The sequence below is a fragment of the Lingula anatina genome, chromosome 2 (genome assembly GCF_051362555.1).
Source record: "Lingula anatina isolate TDL-2025a chromosome 2, LinAna3.0, whole genome shotgun sequence".
In the NCBI taxonomy this organism is placed as follows: domain Eukaryota; kingdom Metazoa; phylum Brachiopoda; class Lingulata; order Lingulida; family Lingulidae; genus Lingula; species Lingula anatina.
The window spans coordinates 44424648-44444134 of NC_141768.1; the positions used below are offsets into that span (position 1 = coordinate 44424648).

The 19487-nt window shown below is 37.1% G+C and overlaps 2 protein-coding genes across 17 annotated transcripts in view; both read left to right on the plus strand.

The window, feature by feature from the left end:
• The first annotated feature begins 130 nt into the window (after positions 1-130).
• Positions 131-15949, plus strand: LOC106173732 (meiosis regulator and mRNA stability factor 1). 3 transcript variants are annotated; one of them, XM_013554951.2, is made up of 25 exons: positions 131-294; positions 1103-1239; positions 1556-1758; positions 1871-1988; positions 2319-2485; positions 2726-2809; positions 2934-3103; positions 3966-4075; positions 5127-5770; positions 6025-6200; positions 6402-6482; positions 6797-6941; positions 7688-7857; positions 8276-8439; positions 8653-8873; positions 9229-9367; positions 9478-9569; positions 9744-9789; positions 9996-10198; positions 10543-10773; positions 11265-11468; positions 11915-12182; positions 12675-12791; positions 13119-13319; positions 13608-15949. In XM_013554951.2, the coding sequence occupies exons 2-25, from the start codon at positions 1218-1220 to the stop codon at positions 14219-14221; spliced, it is 4590 nt and encodes a 1529-aa protein (XP_013410405.2). In that variant the 5' UTR covers positions 131-294; positions 1103-1217; the 3' UTR covers positions 14222-15949. The 3 variants fall into 3 exon arrangements, with proteins under 3 accessions (XP_013410405.2, XP_013410406.2, XP_013410407.2); XM_013554952.2 differs by having other exon boundaries at positions 145-289; XM_013554953.2 differs by lacking the exons at positions 131-294; positions 1103-1239; positions 1556-1758; ... (2 more) ...; positions 2726-2809; positions 2934-3103 and adding an exon at positions 3692-3853.
• Positions 15950-17102: 1153 nt separating this feature from the next.
• LOC106173727 (spectrin beta chain-like) overlaps positions 17103-19487 on the plus strand; it is a 56871-nt gene continuing 54486 nt past the window's right edge. For all 14 annotated transcript variants that reach the window (XM_087007161.1, XM_087007167.1, XM_087007171.1 and 11 more), the window contains exon 1: positions 17103-17282. The gene's annotated coding sequence lies outside the window, so the exon portion shown is untranslated. The remainder of the gene's footprint in view (positions 17283-19487) is intronic.

Here is a 19487-nt window from a genome sequence, read left to right on the forward strand (position 1 = left end):
GTGTCAAAGTTATTTTTCCAATTAAACATTAATACCATTAATTTTTTGAAATAGTCACATTTTTAAAAATCAGGCCATCTATGGCGATGTTATTTAGATATATTGATGCACTATAATATCCGCCGGAAATAAGAGCGCAACATCGCGCTCGTGGGTGTTGTTCGGCTTTATCAACAATCATGAACGTGAAGTTTTGAATGTCGACGCTTTCTTTCCCCCTTCTCTCCTTCCTTCGTTGCTGGAACGCAGAAGAAAGCGGAATGATGTAGCTTCACCGTCGGAGGAGGAGGTCAGGTAATAGAATATACTTTAAATCGACTGGAACGGTGTTAGATTATGAATTGGATTGAAAGCGAAACTGTCCGTATGTAAGGTATAAATGAACGTTATGTAATATGTTTCATAATTGCTGTTTTGTAATGGTTTCCATTTGTGCAAATGGAAACATCAAGCACTGACCTTTTGGATTGCTTTCAATAGTCTAAAAGAATTTTGAAAAGATCAATGTACTTTAGATTTCAATTTGTATAAGGGCACTGTAGCTCTGTAGTGTAATTTACGTATGTTAATAATTACCATACTCTTATCACCCAAACCCAACATATAGTTTATTATTATACAGGTGCAAATAAGAAAAAAGACATACTCTTAAAAACGTTAAGTGTACAGATTGCAAACTATATTTCATTACTTTAGGGTCTCACATGAATAAATTTGTTTCTAAGTTTCACTCTCCTGGAATCATGAATAATAAAATAAAATTAATTTTTTAACCCCAAAAAGGGACGTACTTTACTGTCACAAATGCAAAACGTCTAGCTGTGGTAAAGTTTTAACTTTGAAAATTCAATCATCAATGGTTTTGTTCTTTAATTTATCTGGTATTCATATAATGTTGTAAAAAATTATAATCTTGTGTATAGGGCAGTTTTTAGTGACTTTAGTTTGTTTGTCACTGAATATTTTAAAAGGGAGGAAAGTACACCCTACTGACAGTAAAATAAACATTTAATAAACTATTGATCAGAAATGTCAAACTATCATGGAATCACAATATATCAGAAATGATCTTAATTTAATGGAATGTTTTAATTGTTTTCAGGAGGAGGATGAGGAAAGGAAAAAAGAAAAGAAACTGAAAGTGCCCTGAGTAGTTTAGCTCTTCAACTCTGTAGTTCCTTCGCTTTTCCTTCTAATCGCTAAGTGAATGATAAATAATGACAACATATGCTGAAGCAGGTATTTGCTTGTATATTTCCTTGTTCAGTGAAATGATATTGTACAGATCTTTTTTACCAAGTCTGCTGCTGATTGGAGAACAGTAAAAAAAAGAAAAAATATATAACTCAGTAAAAAAAAGGAAAAACATATTTCAAGCTTTGTGGTATAGACTAATACAACTTCCAATTTCTAAACTATTGAATGGAAGTAAATGTGATTGAATGAGTGACTAGACAGAAGAATTTGGAAATGTTAATGAACTAGCATAGTTGAAAACAGAAAAAGTTTAAGCATTATTAAAGTGTGTTAATTGTTTTGTTCCATTCCTCTTTAGTTAAAAACCAAGGGGTGTTGCCCCCGATTGGAGTGTTTTGGGACATAGAAAACTGCTGTGTCCCTAGATCCAAATCTGCATTGGCAGTGGCCCAGTGCATACGGGAGAAGTTCTTTGTTGGGCACAAGGAGGCCGAGTTCATGGTGGTGTGTGATGCTAGCAAGGAAAACCCTGTGATTATAGAGGAATTGCATAATGCCCAGGTGAGCGTGCAGTAAGATCAACTTTTGAGCAACAGAGACACCATTTCTAAAAGATATGACTGTCTGCTGTGCACTGCATGCATTTCATTAAAAAGGGCCTGTGTGTTTTCAGGTAACAGTTGTCCATGTCAGATCCTCATCTAAAAATGCTGCAGATGACAAACTTCGCCAGAAACTCCGACGCTTTGGCAGCACTCACTCTCCCCCTGCTACTGTAGTGCTTATTTCAAGTCAGTATATCTTACTTTGTTCTTTGGACAATATACTGTTTTAGGGCTAAAGACACCATTTGAAAGGCTTTAATATACCTCTTGTAAAATTACAGGCCACTGACTGGTCAGTTACCATGTATTATTTTGAATAAATAGTTGAGGGTTACTATTAGTTTTAGTGGCTGTGCAATGTTATAAGATCCTATGCCTAGGTTAAGGTAGTTTCTGGCCCTCGATTTGGTCAGTTACCACAGTCTGTTTTGAATATTTCCAATTTTACATGTCAGAAATACTTGACTGGTTGAATGCATCTATTGGAAATTATTTCTTCATTTTGCCATTAATCAGGTGACATTAACTTTGCTGAAGAGTTGAGGTATTTGCGACACAACTGTGCTTTTCATGTGGTTTTGGTCCACAGCAGACAAGTTTCCAATGGACTCCTTGCTTTTGCACATGAACACTGTTGTTTTGATGATCTGGTAGCAAATGTATCTTCACGATTCGAACTACTTGTAAGTACTTGATTTTTTTTAATCTTCAAAATTCTTGTCTTGTTTTATCAGTTGATTTTTAATAATTGTTTTTGAAAACTATAATGGACTGAGTGACTTTTCTTCTTAAATTTACCATGATAACTGTGAACTTATTTAATGATTTGCACTTATTGTTTCCTTTAAGTGGGAAATATTAAAATTTGATTTTTTTTACAATTTCTTTTTGACTATATTGAAATATTTATTATTTTTAAAAAGGAATCCAAGAGAGAACGGGAATCATTATCAAAAAGCTCAAATTATGCTGAAAGTCCAACTTTCTCTGATGCTGGATCAACTGAGGTATATAGAATTTTGTTATATGAATAATTCATTTTCTTCACAAACTAACTGAATCACTTGCAGTACAAAATGATTAAATTCGTGTGGCCTCCTCCTCTAACTATTTTATGTCTTCATATTTCAGACAGCCAATTCTAAGAATGAGCTTGTTGTTACTAATTTACCCTTGAACAAGGAGACACATTATCTTCGCCAGAAGTTGAGATTTCTCTCTGATAACTGCGGTGGAAAAGTGAAGAATATTTCTCACGGATCTGCTTTAATCCGCTTTGCTAATGCAGATGATGCTGCCAGGTATGTCCTTTTTTTAAAAGATAAAGTTGAGTATGCATTACACCTGAACATAACAAAAAAAAAAAATTCTGGAATTTTCCACAATTTTCTCTTTGTCAAGTTTATACCCTCTCTTAAAATATGAAAAAAATGTGCAATGTGTTTTTTTGTATTTTTTTTCATTTTGACAAATTGAAGTTTTTGAAAATTGTAGTAAATTTTAAATACAAAAAAGTTGAAGGATTGATACAACCCAGTCGAAAATACAAGAGAAGATATTATCCTTTTTACACAAACTAACTAGTCCCTTTGAAATACATTCATGGACTACCTGTGAATATACTTGTGACATTATTGCTGATGTGACATGTTGTCAAGAGAAGTTCATTCCCAGTAGTGTAATTAAGTGGGAATACTGTTCACTGAATGAACTGGGATATTGGACCATCAACTGACAGGGGGTTTTGTTAGGGGAGGAGTGTTACATTTGTCTTTTTCATCTTCCAATATAAATTTTGTCAATTAACTTATAATAATTTTACGCCTCATTTTAGAGATAATCCAGTTGATACAAATTTTATCCATTTTTTGTATGAAAACTTTATAATGTAATAATAGAAGAAATAGATAAGGCCTGTAAATATCACCCCTTGAAGATGGCCTTTTCCATAGGCCATATTATGTAACATCTGTGGTGGAAAAGAAAGTACAGCACAGTGCACTGTCAGTGGAGCATTAGCAGGTATGCTGAAGACAGTGAAAGGCCATAAGGTAAACTGACATTTCACATCTCTTTGTAGTGTGGCATTGCTTGAGTCTTCTGAAAAAAATATTTGACTTATTTGGAATGTTCCATGGTTTATTTATGTGTTTGTTTTTTCAGAGCTTATACGCGCATGCAGGGTGAAAGTATATATGGCTCGAAAATAGAGGTGAATTTTGCTTCTAACTCCAACAGAACAGTCACTGAAATCTTGAGAAGAAGGATGAAAGGTAAGCTATTTTTCCTTCCCCCTCAATCTGCCCTTAAATATTATGCGGTATGCAAATATTAGCCAAATCCAGTAACCAAATGATCTTTTAAAGGCTGTCACTTTTCTGAGAAAATGGTATATTCTACTCTTATTACATGTTATTAAGATTCCATGCATGAGAACAGTTACAGTAGCAATACTCTTATTTAAAGGCATACTACATTTATACAACATGACTGCAAGGGGTTTGTGGCATATTTCTGTATAAGAAGAAAGACCCCCCCATTGTCTTAAACCCCGTCAGTCTACTTATATTCTTTGCAGAGACTCTCCCTGAATGACACATCTCATTTTCAACGTACGCGTATGATCGCCTGCTTTTGTGTATTCTACTTTAAAAGGAAACATAGTAATCTGTATTCTACTTAAAGAAACATAGTTATCTGTTAAACTGATTGCATTCAGGAAGAGCCATGTGGATTTGGACTGATCTACGTAGACCAATGGTGTCTACTGTTGGGTCATGTCGTTACTCCCCCCACACCAATACGCCCCCGCACCATTACTCCCCTGCACCGATACTCACCCGTACCAATACCCCCCTTAGTAAATTTTTGTGTATTATGCGCATCGATACAACCCCACACCATTAAATCCCCGCATCGATACATCCCCAGGAAAATTGCTGAGGTTGGTGCACTATTACTCCCCCACACAGATACTCCCCCACATCACTGCTTCCCTGCATCGATCTTGCAGGGGAGTAACGGTGCGGGGACGTATAGGGATGTACTGTCTATGGGAATGGGGTCTAACGCATTAATTCATGTTGGATCCAAAATGACCCACAAGTTTAAAATCCTATGTCAATTTTGAAACATAACAGTGGGAATTTTAAATTCTGAATGTTAATATCTATCTCCTTTTTAGTTGTAGACCTACATGTGGTTTGTAAATGTATTTCCTGAATGATGTTTTATTGTACAACATGTGGTTTTAGCCACATAGGGTTGTATATCGTAGTAAGATTTGTAAATATTTATTTGAGAAAAAAATTTTCTTTTTTTCAGCTTCATGCGTACAAGAGCCTCCTCGCTTACCTCGACCTATTCGTGCCAAAAAAGAGTCCCCCTGTCGCAGCAGAACTGCGGATAAAGTCTCTGACAGTGCAGATGGCAGCAGCACAGAAACCGAGCAAGTTGCAGCCAGGCAGAGTTACTACAGACCTTCAGAGAGGACAGATCAAGTGCATGATAATGATAATGATAATAACCCAGGGAACCCACAAAAGCCCAACACAAAGACCTTCTTGGTACTTCAGCAGCAGCTATTTCAGGATGAGCAGCAGTATAAACTGAACAAAGAGAAAGATGGCACCAGCGTCCAAGAGATGCCATTTCTGAAACCACAGGAAGTTCCACGTCCAGCCTCTGCTCCAACACTTGGTGATATGACCTTCCATGGCTCTGGGTATGTGAGGAGGAGTCCATCACCGATGATGATGATGAATCGTCAGAATAGTGACAGCTATGTACAGTCTTATCGGGTTGCCCCTCGGCCTATCCTTTCAGCTTCTTATGATGGTGGTAGTCAGACCTCTCTGTGTTCATTAGGGGAGCCATTTGTTGAGCTTTTGGTTTCCAACTTGGATTACAACATCAGTGCTAGGGAATGGAAGAAAATATTGTGGAGCACATTTGCACAACAGATTACTGTAAGTATAAAGATTTAAGAGAGTTAAGTGTCTATACGGGAATTCAAAGTCCACACTTTACCAGTTGCTGTTGTAAAAAGTTTGAAAGTGTTTGTTATTTATTCTGCAGACTAGGAAACTAGGAGTTTTATTGCTAATTAGATGATAATTAGATGATTCTTTGGCATTGTATGAATTATATATCTGAAACCAATAACAAAGCTGTTTTATGTTGTTTTAGTCGATAACAGTGAATCATTTTGCAATTTTTTCAGGTCTTGGGGGTCCACATCCAGACCCAGATGGACAACAACAATGTTGGCTTGATAAGAGTTCCCTCCCTGGATGAGGCCCGTTATGCCATCTCTATATTTCACAGAAAGAAGATTGGATATAAAAGGATCCATGTGACTGTGAGAGAGAACGACAGCAGAGTGGCATCTACAATCAAGTAAGTGATTTTTGTGATTTTTTTTTCTTTTTGCTTAAATTCTGCATCATTTCTTTACTTCTGTGTGTGAAAAGATTTTAAAAATGATATTCACTTGCCTACTAAGGAATGCACTTAATAATGTTCGATTTATTTGAATTAATGTTGATTAGAATCTTTTAATATTTTGCTTTTGCTACTGATATAAATCTTTTCATTTAGGTCAGAAATCATTGCTTTACTGAAAGAAGTTCCTGGTCAAGCCTTACCCTTGTTCAAGTTTGTGGAAGTGTTTGAAAAGCGGTCAGTCCCTTAACCAAATTCAATTCAAATGAATTCCTACTTCAATTTAATAATTTTTCCAATTAAATGTATATTTTACAGGATTACCTTTATACATTTGAAAATAAAAAGCATACCTCTTAGGCAACAAATACGATAGATTATTGTGGGTCAGCGTTTTAAATTTGATTTTTCTGAGATTTTGTGAAACTAGTCCCAGAAGGAGGGGTGTGTATGGGGGTGGGGACTGTGAAAAGCCTGCTGGAAGCTGTCACCAAACTCGAAAGGTGTATGTCTTACACAAGTATCTTAGATCCTATTCTACCAATTGCCAGGTACCACCGTGCCATCAGTGTGTCTGAGCTGTTCAAGTTGAAGGATGTGGTGGAGATCCAGGACCAGGATGGGCCAGGAAGGAGGGTGAAACTGTTGCCAGGCTTGCTGCACAGCCCTACACTGCAGGATCCTGAGGATGCTGAGGTACAAACACATGCACATATACAAACATGTATACATATACAAATACATATACATTTATATAGGTGTGTGTGAAAAGAAAGGAGACTGGTGTTACAAGCTGTACAATTCAATTCCAATCAACATTATTTAGACAGACGGGTAACAAAAGAGAATGCTGGCGGGTGTACTATGTTCTTTATTCTTTCTAGAAGCAACAAATAATCGTGAAACATATACTCCCTATTTATTTAATAAGTTGGCTGTGTATACTCAGTCTCATTAACTTTAAGTGTTAAAACTTTTTTTGCTATCTTCTAAGGTCTCCTAAGCTAAGGTCCTGCCTGTCTCAGTACTTTCAAATGTCTGCCAAATTCAGCACAGAAAAGGCTAGCAGGTCACGTGGACTACTTCTCACTTATGCAAATCATAAGTGGAGAGACTGAGATTGTGCTAGTTGTGCCTCTAGTACTGCCAGTGCAATCATTGCACCTATAAATTACATGGGTCATTCAAAGTAATCCCCTGTAAGTTTAATGCAGTTTTTCATCCTGCTATGCTATGCACTGCTGGAAGGATTCTTCTATGATGTTCCTCATTGTATTAAATTGCCTCCAGGTCTTTTAAATAGGTATTAGGGAGAAGAGATTACTCCAATACAGTGCTGTTCTTATTTACCTTATTTTCTTTGATGTTCTTAGAGTTTAAGACATAATTGAAAAGTGAGTTTGTGAAATTCTTCACTTCACTGATTTTCTTTGGAATTTCAGGTTCAAGAGATTTTCGAAGTGCCAGTGTGTGAGATTCACTGTGGCAATCAGAACTACGTAGACATGCTGGATGCTGTGGTGCTGCCCAACGTGGTGCTGTCTCTCAGGAGTTTTGCACCACATGTTCACACTTTGTTACAGACTCACAATGGAAGTCTGCCCCTCATCAGGTATGCTCTCTGTACTGGTCTGTGTGGAAGGCGAGGGTGCTTACATGCTGTCTGCACCTTAGATATTTCAGTTTTCTGACCTTGTATTTTAGATAATTCCACTCTGTATAAATCAAATTTTGGAGCTTGCATTTTGCAGCTAACCTGCTAGGAATAGTATCTAGCATTTGTCTGTCACACATAGCAGATGTGGCACTCGAGACTGTTCCAAGCCATAAGTCAATAAATCAGGTGAGGAGTCCATTCAGGGCATTACGTAGTAAAAGATGTCAGGCTGAGACTGTAAAGCGGGTTAGTTGCTAAACGTAACTTCCCAAATTTGATTAATATGCATTTCTCATTCTAATTTTACTGGATGACTAAAAACATTCATTCAATTTCACTGTGTGTTCAAAGGGTATTGTTTTGAACATTGCAGCTTTCCCCAGTGCTATGAGACAGAGTTTGGCCCCCTCCCCATGCTGGAGCAGGACGGGGTGCCCCTGGAGCACCTGATAAGCTGTGTCCCCGGGGTGCAGATCAAGCTGTCCAAGTCTGGTATCAAGAAAGTTCACTGGGCAGAGAACAAGTCAGCATGTGATGGTAATATTTGTTCTTTAAATACTTTAATTTCTTGGTCCTTCCAAATTTGCTAGATTTCATTAATTTTGATATGGTTTGATTGTTTAAAATGTAACCTATGTATAGCTTAAGTTGCAAGAAACATGCAGACAGGTTGAAAGATCTAAAGTGTAAAAGCTATCATGTTATCAGCTTGAGATAACCATCCAATGACATAATCCATAAATATTTCAGCTGATGATGACCGTCCATGTCCATCCCTGGTGATGGGTCAGCAGTTGAACCAGTTTAGCCGTGAGGTTGTGGACCTGCTGAAGATGAGCCCCCACTCACAGATTCCCTTCATGAAGTTCATACCAGCCTACCACCACCACTTTGGCCGCCAGTGCAGGGTGGCAGACTATGGCTATACCAAGCTGATGGAGTTATTTGAGGCTGTACCACACGTGCTGCAGGTGATGGAATGAATCTCCTTTGTTGTATCATGGACACTGAAGTGTTTTCATATATTTGGTGTAGCACATAATTTTTTATTGTCAGGCAGAGAAGAGGAAAGAGAGAGAGAATAAATCGAAAAATATAGGCATGGTGTACCTTGTCTCCTTGCATCCTACTCATGACTGAAGTTACACTAACTTGGTATTTTGTTTTTGGCATTTCCTGTGCTATAAGCCAAATGTGCCATTTGTCAGCTTAATTTATGTGATATCCACATTTTCTTGGCATCCATGTATATCACACACCCACACCCAACTGACTTTTGTGTATATATGGCATAATATCTAAACATATATGTATATACCTCTTCAGGTGATGGGCTTTGGTCAGCGTGTGGTGTTGACGCTGACCCATCGTGTCCAGGTGAGGCGGTTCACGGCTGACCTCCTTAGGGTTCTGAAGGCACAGCCTACCAAGTCCATTCCTGTTCATGAATTTGCAGATGCATATTGTAAGTATATGTGTTATTCACTTTATTTACTTAAAGGCACAACTAAGTAAAGAATATCCTCAAAATTTATTTCGCATTCATGTTTACCTTTTAAATTTTTTTTTCATCAGCTAAATATGTCCTGAAGCCATTTGATATTGTTGACTATGGTGTGTGCTTCCTGGAAGACATGCTGGTGGAACTGCCAGAAACTACGGTCACTGTAAGTTGAGCCTTGGCATTTTTAAAAGAATTATTTTAATTTTTTATTTATTATTGTTATTTATTTATCACAAGTTTTAGCTAATATTCAGAGCAAAAGTCATTAATGTCATTTTGAGTTGTTATAACTATTAACTTAAATTTTCATTATAATGGATTTACCATCTTTATGTAGGTATGCGGCCTTGGTGAAGAGATGATCATCACTATTCCAAGAAGAGGTGAGGATGGCCATCGGATCAATTTATATCATTTACAGCTAAGGAATGAAGTATAAGAGTAGCCTTAGTTATTTAAAACATATGCCATTTTTCATATTCTTTTAAAAGAAATTGTTTGGTATCATCCAGGATGTTTAAAATGAAATGAGAATAATAATGATAAATGAAAACTATGAAATGCCTTATCTGTTTTATATGTACTGCAGACCAAACTGAGGAGGAGATGGAGCGGACCAGGCAGTTTGCCCTTGAGGTCGTTGACCTCTTAAAGCACAGTCCCCAGTGTGACATGCCCTTCAACAAATTCATCCCGGCCTACCACCATCACTTTGGCAAACAGTGCAAGGTCTCCGACTATGGATTTACCAAACTTTTGGAACTCTTTGAGGCCATTCCAGACACAGTAGAGGTATAGATGAATACTTTTACTTCATTAAAGATTAAATTATATGCTTTAGTTTTCACAAAGGTACTTGCACTGTATTTATTATTCAGATCATATTCTTACAATTCAGACCATATTCTTTAGTATATACAAAGGCACTGATTTGATTAGTAAGTATTTTAATATTCTGTACTATTTACAAGTTTTAACAATGTAACTCAGCATTATTCAGGATTACTGTTCACAGTTAACTGTTCTACTGCACAGTTCACAAAGATGTGATGGATGCTGCTAAAGGCAGGTTTGTTGGGCAACTGTCAACCACCTTGAAAAGAAAAAATATATTAACCAGCCCGTATTTGTTTTAGATTGTTGAAGAACCTGGAGATGACAAAATCATTCGGCTGACAGAGAAGGAACTGTTAAAGGTGCTATCACAGCAGATGGTGGAGATGCTTAGGTCGGAGCACAGTCAGTGCATCCCTCTGGCACAGCTGGGGTCAAAGTTTATGAGTTGCCATGGACACGCACTCCGACTTGAAGACTATAAGGTGGAGACATCTACCGAGTTGCTAGGGAAACTGAAACACATTGTCAGAGTAAGTCAATATTGACTTTCTACAAAACAAATATTGTTCTGTCACTAATTCGAAAGTTATTTTTTGATTTTTCTCTACTTTATAGATAAGCCTATAAGTTTATCCTGTAAGACCATATCATATGTAAACCCTGAAAATTAAATGATTATCTCTTTCAAGTTATCATAGTTCATTTGGATTTCAGTATTGGTTTACAAATTGGGATTTTCAGTTACTTACACAATTTCATCTAAAAACTAATCTTTCCCACTGTTTTTGCATATATGAGTGCATACACCTGATATGCAAGAGAGAGAATATGAATTAATGTCACATGCTTCCCGCAATCTGGTGTTGTTATTGCACAGCATGTTTATGTGCATGCTACATGAGCATGCGTGTGAGGTCCATCCTTTTTTTTTTTTTTTTTTTTTTTTTTTTTTTTTTTTTTTGTTCAAGACATTCTTTAAGGTATAAACTCATATGCATACATATTACATGTACACATATAGGTGGAGATGAATGATGGAATAGAGTGGGTCACCTTGACTAACAGAGCCCCCATGTCTCAGCAAGCCTACCGTGTCCTCCTGCTGTTAATGGACCACAACAGAGGCACCATGACCTGCAGTGATCTCTGGGATACATACAAGACCACCTTCAATACAAGTCTCAATGTGGATACTGCATTGAAGGAGCTCAAGTATTACATTGAGGTTAGCATGGTACATATGAACAGTGCCTTTACAACTGTTAAGAGTATAATGATGAATTGTGAAGATGTTTACATTTTCCTTCTTTTTAGCAGTTGTTAAGTAGAAAAAGAATAAACATCATGATGCAAAAAGGTACATTGTTGGACAGCTGTTGTCATAGAATCATTAACTATCAGGTATTACCCCTGTTGAAAGGTATTAAAACTGAATTGCCCCCACCCCAACCCCTATTTTGAGGGGATGGGGTAGGAGAAGAGGTACTGGGTTAAAACCTTGTCGTAGATCACAGAGATGTGATACATTCAGGACCCTGCCATCATGCCAACAAGTGTCAAATGCCTTTTGATCTCCCAAATCTTACTTTCTCATGGCTCATATGAAAGTCAAGAATACCTTTCTTATTTTAAACACCAAATATTGCATGCCACTTGTATATTTCTAAACAGGTAACAGGGGAAGGCAACAGACGGGTAGTGAAGCTCCAGCCTCTACAGATGTTTGCTCGTGAGGTTCGTCTGCTTCTACGTAGCAACCAAGGCAAGATAGGACTGCAGCAGTTTGAATCTGCCTACGAGGGCCAGTTCATGGTTCAGCTGAAACCTGTGCGTTATGGCTTTGCCAGTCTGATGGCTCTCCTCCAAGCCATACCTCATGTGGCTACCATCCGTGGAAAAGGATATAGAAAGACAGTGCTTTTGTCCCAGGACTTCATCGGTAAGAAGAAAGAAAAGAAAAAAAAGATCTCGAGTTTTCCATTCTTAAGTTAATTAGAATAGAAAGAAAAAATAATTTTGGATCACAGCCTCTTGGTAGAAAGAAAAGCAAGAAATATTTCCACATCTCCACCTCTGTATGAAAATGCAAAATTATATCCAGATCTTCACCTTTTTATGGAAAAGAAAAAAAAAAAAAAAGAATTTCATGTTTCCACCTCTTTATATGAAGAATATATTCAGGTGTTTTAGAAATAGGCTTTTGTTTCAGGACTCGTTTTGTAAATGTGGAAGTGGCAAGATTTATTTCAAATTATTAACAAAACAGAAGAAAAAATAACTATAATTTGTAAAGCAGTGAAGTAAAAAAAATCAGAGTAAAAAAGTATACGTGATGTGGGTATCAGAAATGAGGTCAAGAGCCATGGCAAAGTACTCTGTTCTTTTTTTCTTGGCAATTTGAACTTTGAACAAATGGTAACTCTCTTTCTAGGCAAGTTGTCCCAGTATATCCCGCCCTCTCAGATCCAAGGCTTAGATGGCAGCACTGTTGGGAAGTCTAACCAAGATGGGAAGCCTGCAAGTCCTTCCTATGACTCTGGAATCACAGGTAGGTGTCCTTCTATATAAAGTGAGATTAAAGTGATTAAGATATCATTTATTGTTTCAGTAGGGCAAATAGGGCATATTTGATTTAAGTTCAGATTTTTTTTCTTTAATTTCTATAGGTGGCATTAAAATCTGATAGAGCAGAGGGGGTGGATTGAAATCTGTCAACTGTAAAATGAACAAATATTCAGAGGAAAGTTACTGAGTCAAAGACCTTAAGAAATATGGCCATGCAATGATGTGCCATTAATGTTAGTGATTTTGGCTTTTTATAGCAATTTCAGAAGATTTTTCATAGACTTCTAATCCCTTGTAATTTTTTTGACAGATGATGAGGATAAGGACCTAATGCATTTAGCAGTCAGCAGGGGGACCAGTCCTGTTGACTTTCTGGCTGACCCTGTGCCATCCTCTGTTCCATCTCCTGACTTAAAACCCAGCAGCACTTCACTGGATGAAAAGGATCTCATAGTTCTTGATGGTGCAATAAAATCCTACAGTATGCAAAAGCCCCAGAATGTGTTAGAAGGTGAGAATGTTATACCTCAGTATACCTCAGTAGGTGTTTCCCATTGAAGCATAGTTTATTGATCTCACAAAGTGAATAAAATTAAAAAGTAATTTAATTAACAAACATCAAAAATCTTCCTTAGATCAGGTATTGTTAGTTGAAGTGGAGTGAAGATGGCAGTTATGTTGAATCAAAAAGACATATTTAGAGATTTTGTTGATATTTTTTTAAGCAAATGTGACATATATACAGCAAATTTGAGACTGATTGATCATAGTTGTATTTTTTTTCATCTCTCATCTCTAGGAGTGTTGGGCAGTCTAACAGCTGACGAGAAGAAGGGGCAGAAGACACCACTTTGTCAAACCCCAGTCTCCAGCATGCTACAGTTTGCAGCCCAGTATCTGCCCTCCTCCCTTCCAAAGCCCTTGCCAGTGCTACCACACCAGTCTGGTTCTTCTATGCCTCCCGGACAGATCATACATAGATGGCAACATTGGCAAGACAGGACACACCCACACCAACAGGAAATGCAGCAGCAGCAGTTGCAGCAAAATGAACAGCAACAGGAAGCAGAGATGATAAAGCATCAGCACCAGTTAGAGCAGGCACTACACATACAGCAACTGGCATTGCAACAGATGCTGAAAACACCACAAAAAGAGAAACAGCAACAGGAAAAGACAATGTCTTCAGCTGCCTCTCTTTCAGCAAACAGTACTGCTGAACCAGCAAGAGAGATGGTTACTCAGGGCACCCCCAGCAGGAATGCCCCTTCAGCAGTTGCCAGCCCTAACAGCAAGAGTGGCAGTGGGGGTTCCGAGCACAGTGCCAGTCCTTCCTCCAATAGAGGGACACCCAAGAAGTGCCGAATAGCTGCTAGATTTAATACACCTATCAAACCACCGAGGGAAGCTTAGATAAAAAGGACTATTTGCTGTGTAGACAGTTAATATGCTCTCATATTCTGTATTAGTAAAATTTGTCATTGACTGTTATCACTTTTTGATATGAATGAGGCAATTAATTATAGTAGAAGTTGTAATTCTATGAGGATTAAATTTGATGTCCTTTTCAGTGATGACTTTCTTCCTGCTGTAGATTGATCTTTTCTTAAGATGGGATTCATTTGCTTGTGATTGATTACCACTTGGTAGTCAAATTATTTAGGCTTTCATACAATATATAGTATGAATATGAAATCATTTACCAATATCCAAAATTAATTTGGAAATGATAACTTTATTATAGTGTTTGCAATTATAATGCAATTTTATTTATCCTAGGTTTAAATTTTAATATTAGTTAGATTTTGTATATTTGGTACACAGCTCTGTAAGAACTTCTTTTTGTAGTTTCTGGATTTTTTATTTGGTTGTGGGATAATTCTGAGTTTGGAACTGGTATAATAGAGAATTATTTAACTGAATGTAGCACTCTACTAAATATATATTGAAAAGCTTTCTTTTTAGTGTCTATATCTATATATAAACACGTACGAGTCAAGTGCCAGTAGGTGTCACCCCTAGTAGGGAAATGCTGAAGTTAAAGTAAATATGACATGCTATGTTTTGGTGAAATATTTACCATATATCTGTTGATATGTTGTACTTTGATATGAATTATACTTAATACTGATAAGGCAAAAGTGTATTTCATGGGTATATCTTTTTTTTTTTTTATTTCAGTCAATTTATAGTTATTATATACTTGCTTAGTTTTGTGGTATGAGTCAGATTCTGATAGTGCAGGTTCCAAGTTCATGGTGGTTGTCTTTCCTGTACACACAGGAATTTCACTGCTGGCAAATGTTTAATATGTGCAAGAAACCCATAATTACTGATTGCATCATGAGTATCCCCCACCATCATTATTGGTATAAGTGTCCAATAAATGAGACTTGGGGAGAAAACATGAGAACAAATGATGTTGGAAATGTGAGTTTTAAATCCTTTACAAATGTAAAGAAGAGAGCAAGGAAGCTATCACCAAGGCAAGCTGCTAAAGACTGAAAGCTGAAAAAAAAAGAACATCATAAGAAACTGATGTTCCATGCCTCCCAACATGGATAATCAATACATCCATGGGAGGTTACCTATTTTTCAGTTTTCTAGCCTTCTTTGCAACTTTGCAAGACTTGCTTGGGAGATGTCCCACATAAGTTGTGAAAAAAAGTCAACCTTGGAAGCACTGTATGAAAGAATGAGTTTTAAAGACTGACATCAGTATTGTATGGGTTCCAATGGCATTAATGTTCTAAGGAAGATACATAGACCATCTATGTAGTGTGAATATTATGCCATGTACATGTTAATTGATATGAACTGTTATTATTTCAGGAAAGGCTGTCAGTTTCCAGAGATCTAAGTTGCCTTTACATTTAGAGCAAGCTTTGACCAGAGAGTGGAATTAAGATGCTGCTTTGATTACAAATTCCTCTTTTCACATTTGACTCTATATTCCATTTGTTTAGCTATATGGCATACAATTAACAGATGTATGTGTTCTGAGAATGCAAACAATATTGTCAAAGGCAAAAGTGGCTCTGAATTCTGGATATTTCAATTAATTTAGTGTTATATATCGAAGTTTTGATTAATGTTGCTTCCATGCGCAGTATAAATGAAATAAACTAGTTGCTGAATCGATTTTTCATTTGTTCCATTTTGGCTGTGTGTGTGTGTATTGCCTTTTAGAGATATTACAATGTCTTTCACTTGAGAATACTTGTAGTTCAACAACTCTTCTAAGCAAGCATCAACTTTACAAATAAGCTTACAGTTAAAATTATTTGAAGATATAACTAGTCTAGCTGGTTTTAGCAGGTTTCACCAAAAAACATGTAGAAGAATGTTTATGAGAGAAGAGTTTCATTAGCTCTGTATGTATCAATTTAAATTTGTTTTTCTTTTTATCAAGAGCTTATAAAATATGTAGGTTTTACTTCCAATATTTCTGTGACTGTCCGTCACCCTCATCAGGGAGTAAATGTAACAGTTACAACACAAGGCCAGTGATTAGGGGCAATTGACCTGGATTTTCATTCCAGGTGAAATGACCCTAGTCATTTACTCCCTGATAATGGTGACTGACAGTCACAGGAATATTGCAGGTAAAACCTACATATTTTATAAGCTCTTGATAAAAAGAAAAACAATAATTTAAAAAGAAGAATGTTTACTCTTACCTCTCCATGGAGTCTACAAAATAATACAAAAGTGCAATTTTCTTTCACTTTGCAACAAGGCTTGAACATTTTAATTAAAATTTCAATCAAAACGGCTTGGCAATTAAATTGATAGAGTGAAAATGTTGTGTAATTTGTCCACGGATGTTGCTGCACACATTAGTCTTTCACAAGAGCCAAAGCCAAAAATTAAACAAGACTTTTCCAAGTGTTTGTTGTTACAAATAATGCTAATACTTCTACAAGAACAAATCTTTCCCCCAAATTCCACCTAAACTCCTAACGAAGACTTCAGGCCAACTATTTTAATATAGCATATTGTGTTTGGTGTCCTGATTGTGATTTCAGCTTCGCCACCCATGTGGGCGGCTTGTTTGTGAAAGTGAATGATTGGCGGCCTCCTTGGCTCATAAATATGTAATAAGGTCATAGTGCTAAATGGATGACATCATTTACTCACACTTATATTGATTATATTCATACGCCACTTAATGCAAAATGTTGTCTATCTAAGCACACAAACATGAATAAAACGAAGTTATACTATAGCTTTATATATGATCAAAATTTAGAGCACTGCTTAAGTTCCTTCGGAAAAAGTCCACTGTGCATGTTTAATATTCAGCGGAAGTAAATTTCCCGGCTGAGTGCAGCGGCTTGCGTCGGTTCCCGCAATCTTCTGCAGCAACGTACGAGAAATCCCCAAAACAAGCCGGGTGGATTTACAATTCTTGGTACGTGGGATAGCGACATTACAGCAGGCGTGGGGAAAAAGGATCCAAGATTGTTCTTAGGTAAGGAAAGGCACGATCGGTTTGTAATTTTACCCAAGCTCTGGCAGATTCTAGGAGCAACCCATTCAACAGGGCTGGGCTTCCGAAGCAGGCAACATGGCGCGTAGGGTTCTATGTTTGGAATGTGGGAAACATAGTACATATCTTTGCTATCAGAATAAGAGCAACGTCCATGATTAGATGTCATTTAAAATGCAGGGTACTGAATACTGTTTATCTCTTGTCTAGGTTTTTTATGTCTCCAATGGTACGCTTCTTGGCCCAGACGTAATCGTTAAGTTGGGTTACACCCACCCATATTTGATGTTTTTTTTTTTAATTTCTGGTGTAGAGCACGAGACAAGGTTAGCTTTTAAACGTGCATCTGTACACATTTGATCTAGTGACAGTCTAACGTGGAGTTGACCTGTGATAATTTTGAGCTTAAGATTCGCCGGTAGCAGTAATGGACGGGTCATACTGATAAGGGAGGCCACGATGTTAGATAGTAGATGTGATGAAAGTTAAGTCGAGGGAAAGGTCACATTGATCTGGAGTTCGGAAGGGAGACATATTTTCAAAATTTAATGCTGTTAGTGTGTGAGTTAAAACAAGTTAAAAATCTAGTAAATAATGTTCCATTATAGAGGGCATATATAAAGAATTTTAAAACATATATATATATATAGAAAATAAAAATTTGAACAAGGTTGCTTAGAATTAGTGTATATCACAGCCAAATTTTATTCAGTTTTTTAAGCATTGTCTATGAAATTTACTGCTTATAGCATTAATAAAGATTACAGACAAGTAGCTCGTTAAATGTTTGACTCATCAGATATATTGATTTACCAAATTACCAGGAAGACCTTACGTACATATTATTTGAAAAAAAAATGATAGATTTATATCTGTATAGCAAAAAGGAGCAAAAGATCAGATTCATAAGCATTCTTTGCTTTGTTAGACAGTACAGCATGGCAGCTTTTGTTGATACATCTTTAGAACTGTTAAGGGCAAAAATATCTTCATGTCATGCTTCAGGAAAGTGGCCCAAGATTTTAAGTATGAGAATCAGCTGTTTTACCTTATCCAAACACCACTGCCTAGGTTTAATAGCATTTAAGTGGAAAAAAGTATTTTCAGGCACTCCCCTTCACCTGTTTAGAGGGTTATGGTGGCTGACCCTGACAAACTGCAGTGCTCCCCCCCCCCCCCCCCCCCCCCCCCCCCAATCTTCCTCAGGTGTGAGAAGGTGAAATTAAGGCAAATGTGGTGTTTAATCCAATAATGTCCCTTGTGGAATTATGGATTCTTAACAGTGATGTTTGCTTAAGCCATGGGGTATAATGTGAGAACTTACAACCTGAGTACTGGTACCCACCCTGAGGTTCATCAGGTGGGAAAAGCGATTTATTTTCCACATGTGCACTGAAGCACATATCATGGTAACAGCATATCTATAATGAGTCTGGATCACTTACTGTGAGTGGCTGGGTAATATACACTCATCTTCCACATTCCATTACCATGATATTATTATTATAGAAGATGAGTCTGTGGAACCCAGGGTGCCCTGACCTGGCATGCTGCACACATCTGGTGTTGTACTGTAGATCTCCCTTGCTCACCACATCAGTGCATAGCTGGCATGGTCTGCATTGCTACTCTCTCAGTGCCCGCCACAACTGACCATAGGCGGACTTCACAAGAGAACTATATTTGGTCTTTAAGTTCAGACCAAATTTTAAAATTTGGTCTTGGATTAATTTTAATTATTTTTTTCAATTGGCTCCAAGACCATATGGTGTTACATACATGATACTGCTTGCATATATATATGTTATTGAAGTGAACACAACAAATGTTTAACTGCAATGAAGTCCTTAAGGCAGATTTAATTAAATGGTGTGATATACTTGTCAGTTGATACAAGGAATATTTTGAATGAAATTATTAGATAAGACCAGTTTATTGAATTTTCGTGAATCGTGGCAATGTTTTTATTGATTTCACGTCCAGGCAATGGAAATTCCTAGAATATACTGTTCTACTTTTGGTCCATGATCCTTCAGTTTGACTAAAGAATCTTTTGCTCTGCTGTCAGCATTAACATGTGATGAGCTGTATTAAGTGTATTACTGCTGGCATGATTAGATAAACCTTGAAGAAGTAGTCTCAACTAACTTGCTAATTTAGAATCAGGATCTCCAGGGACTTGGAAGA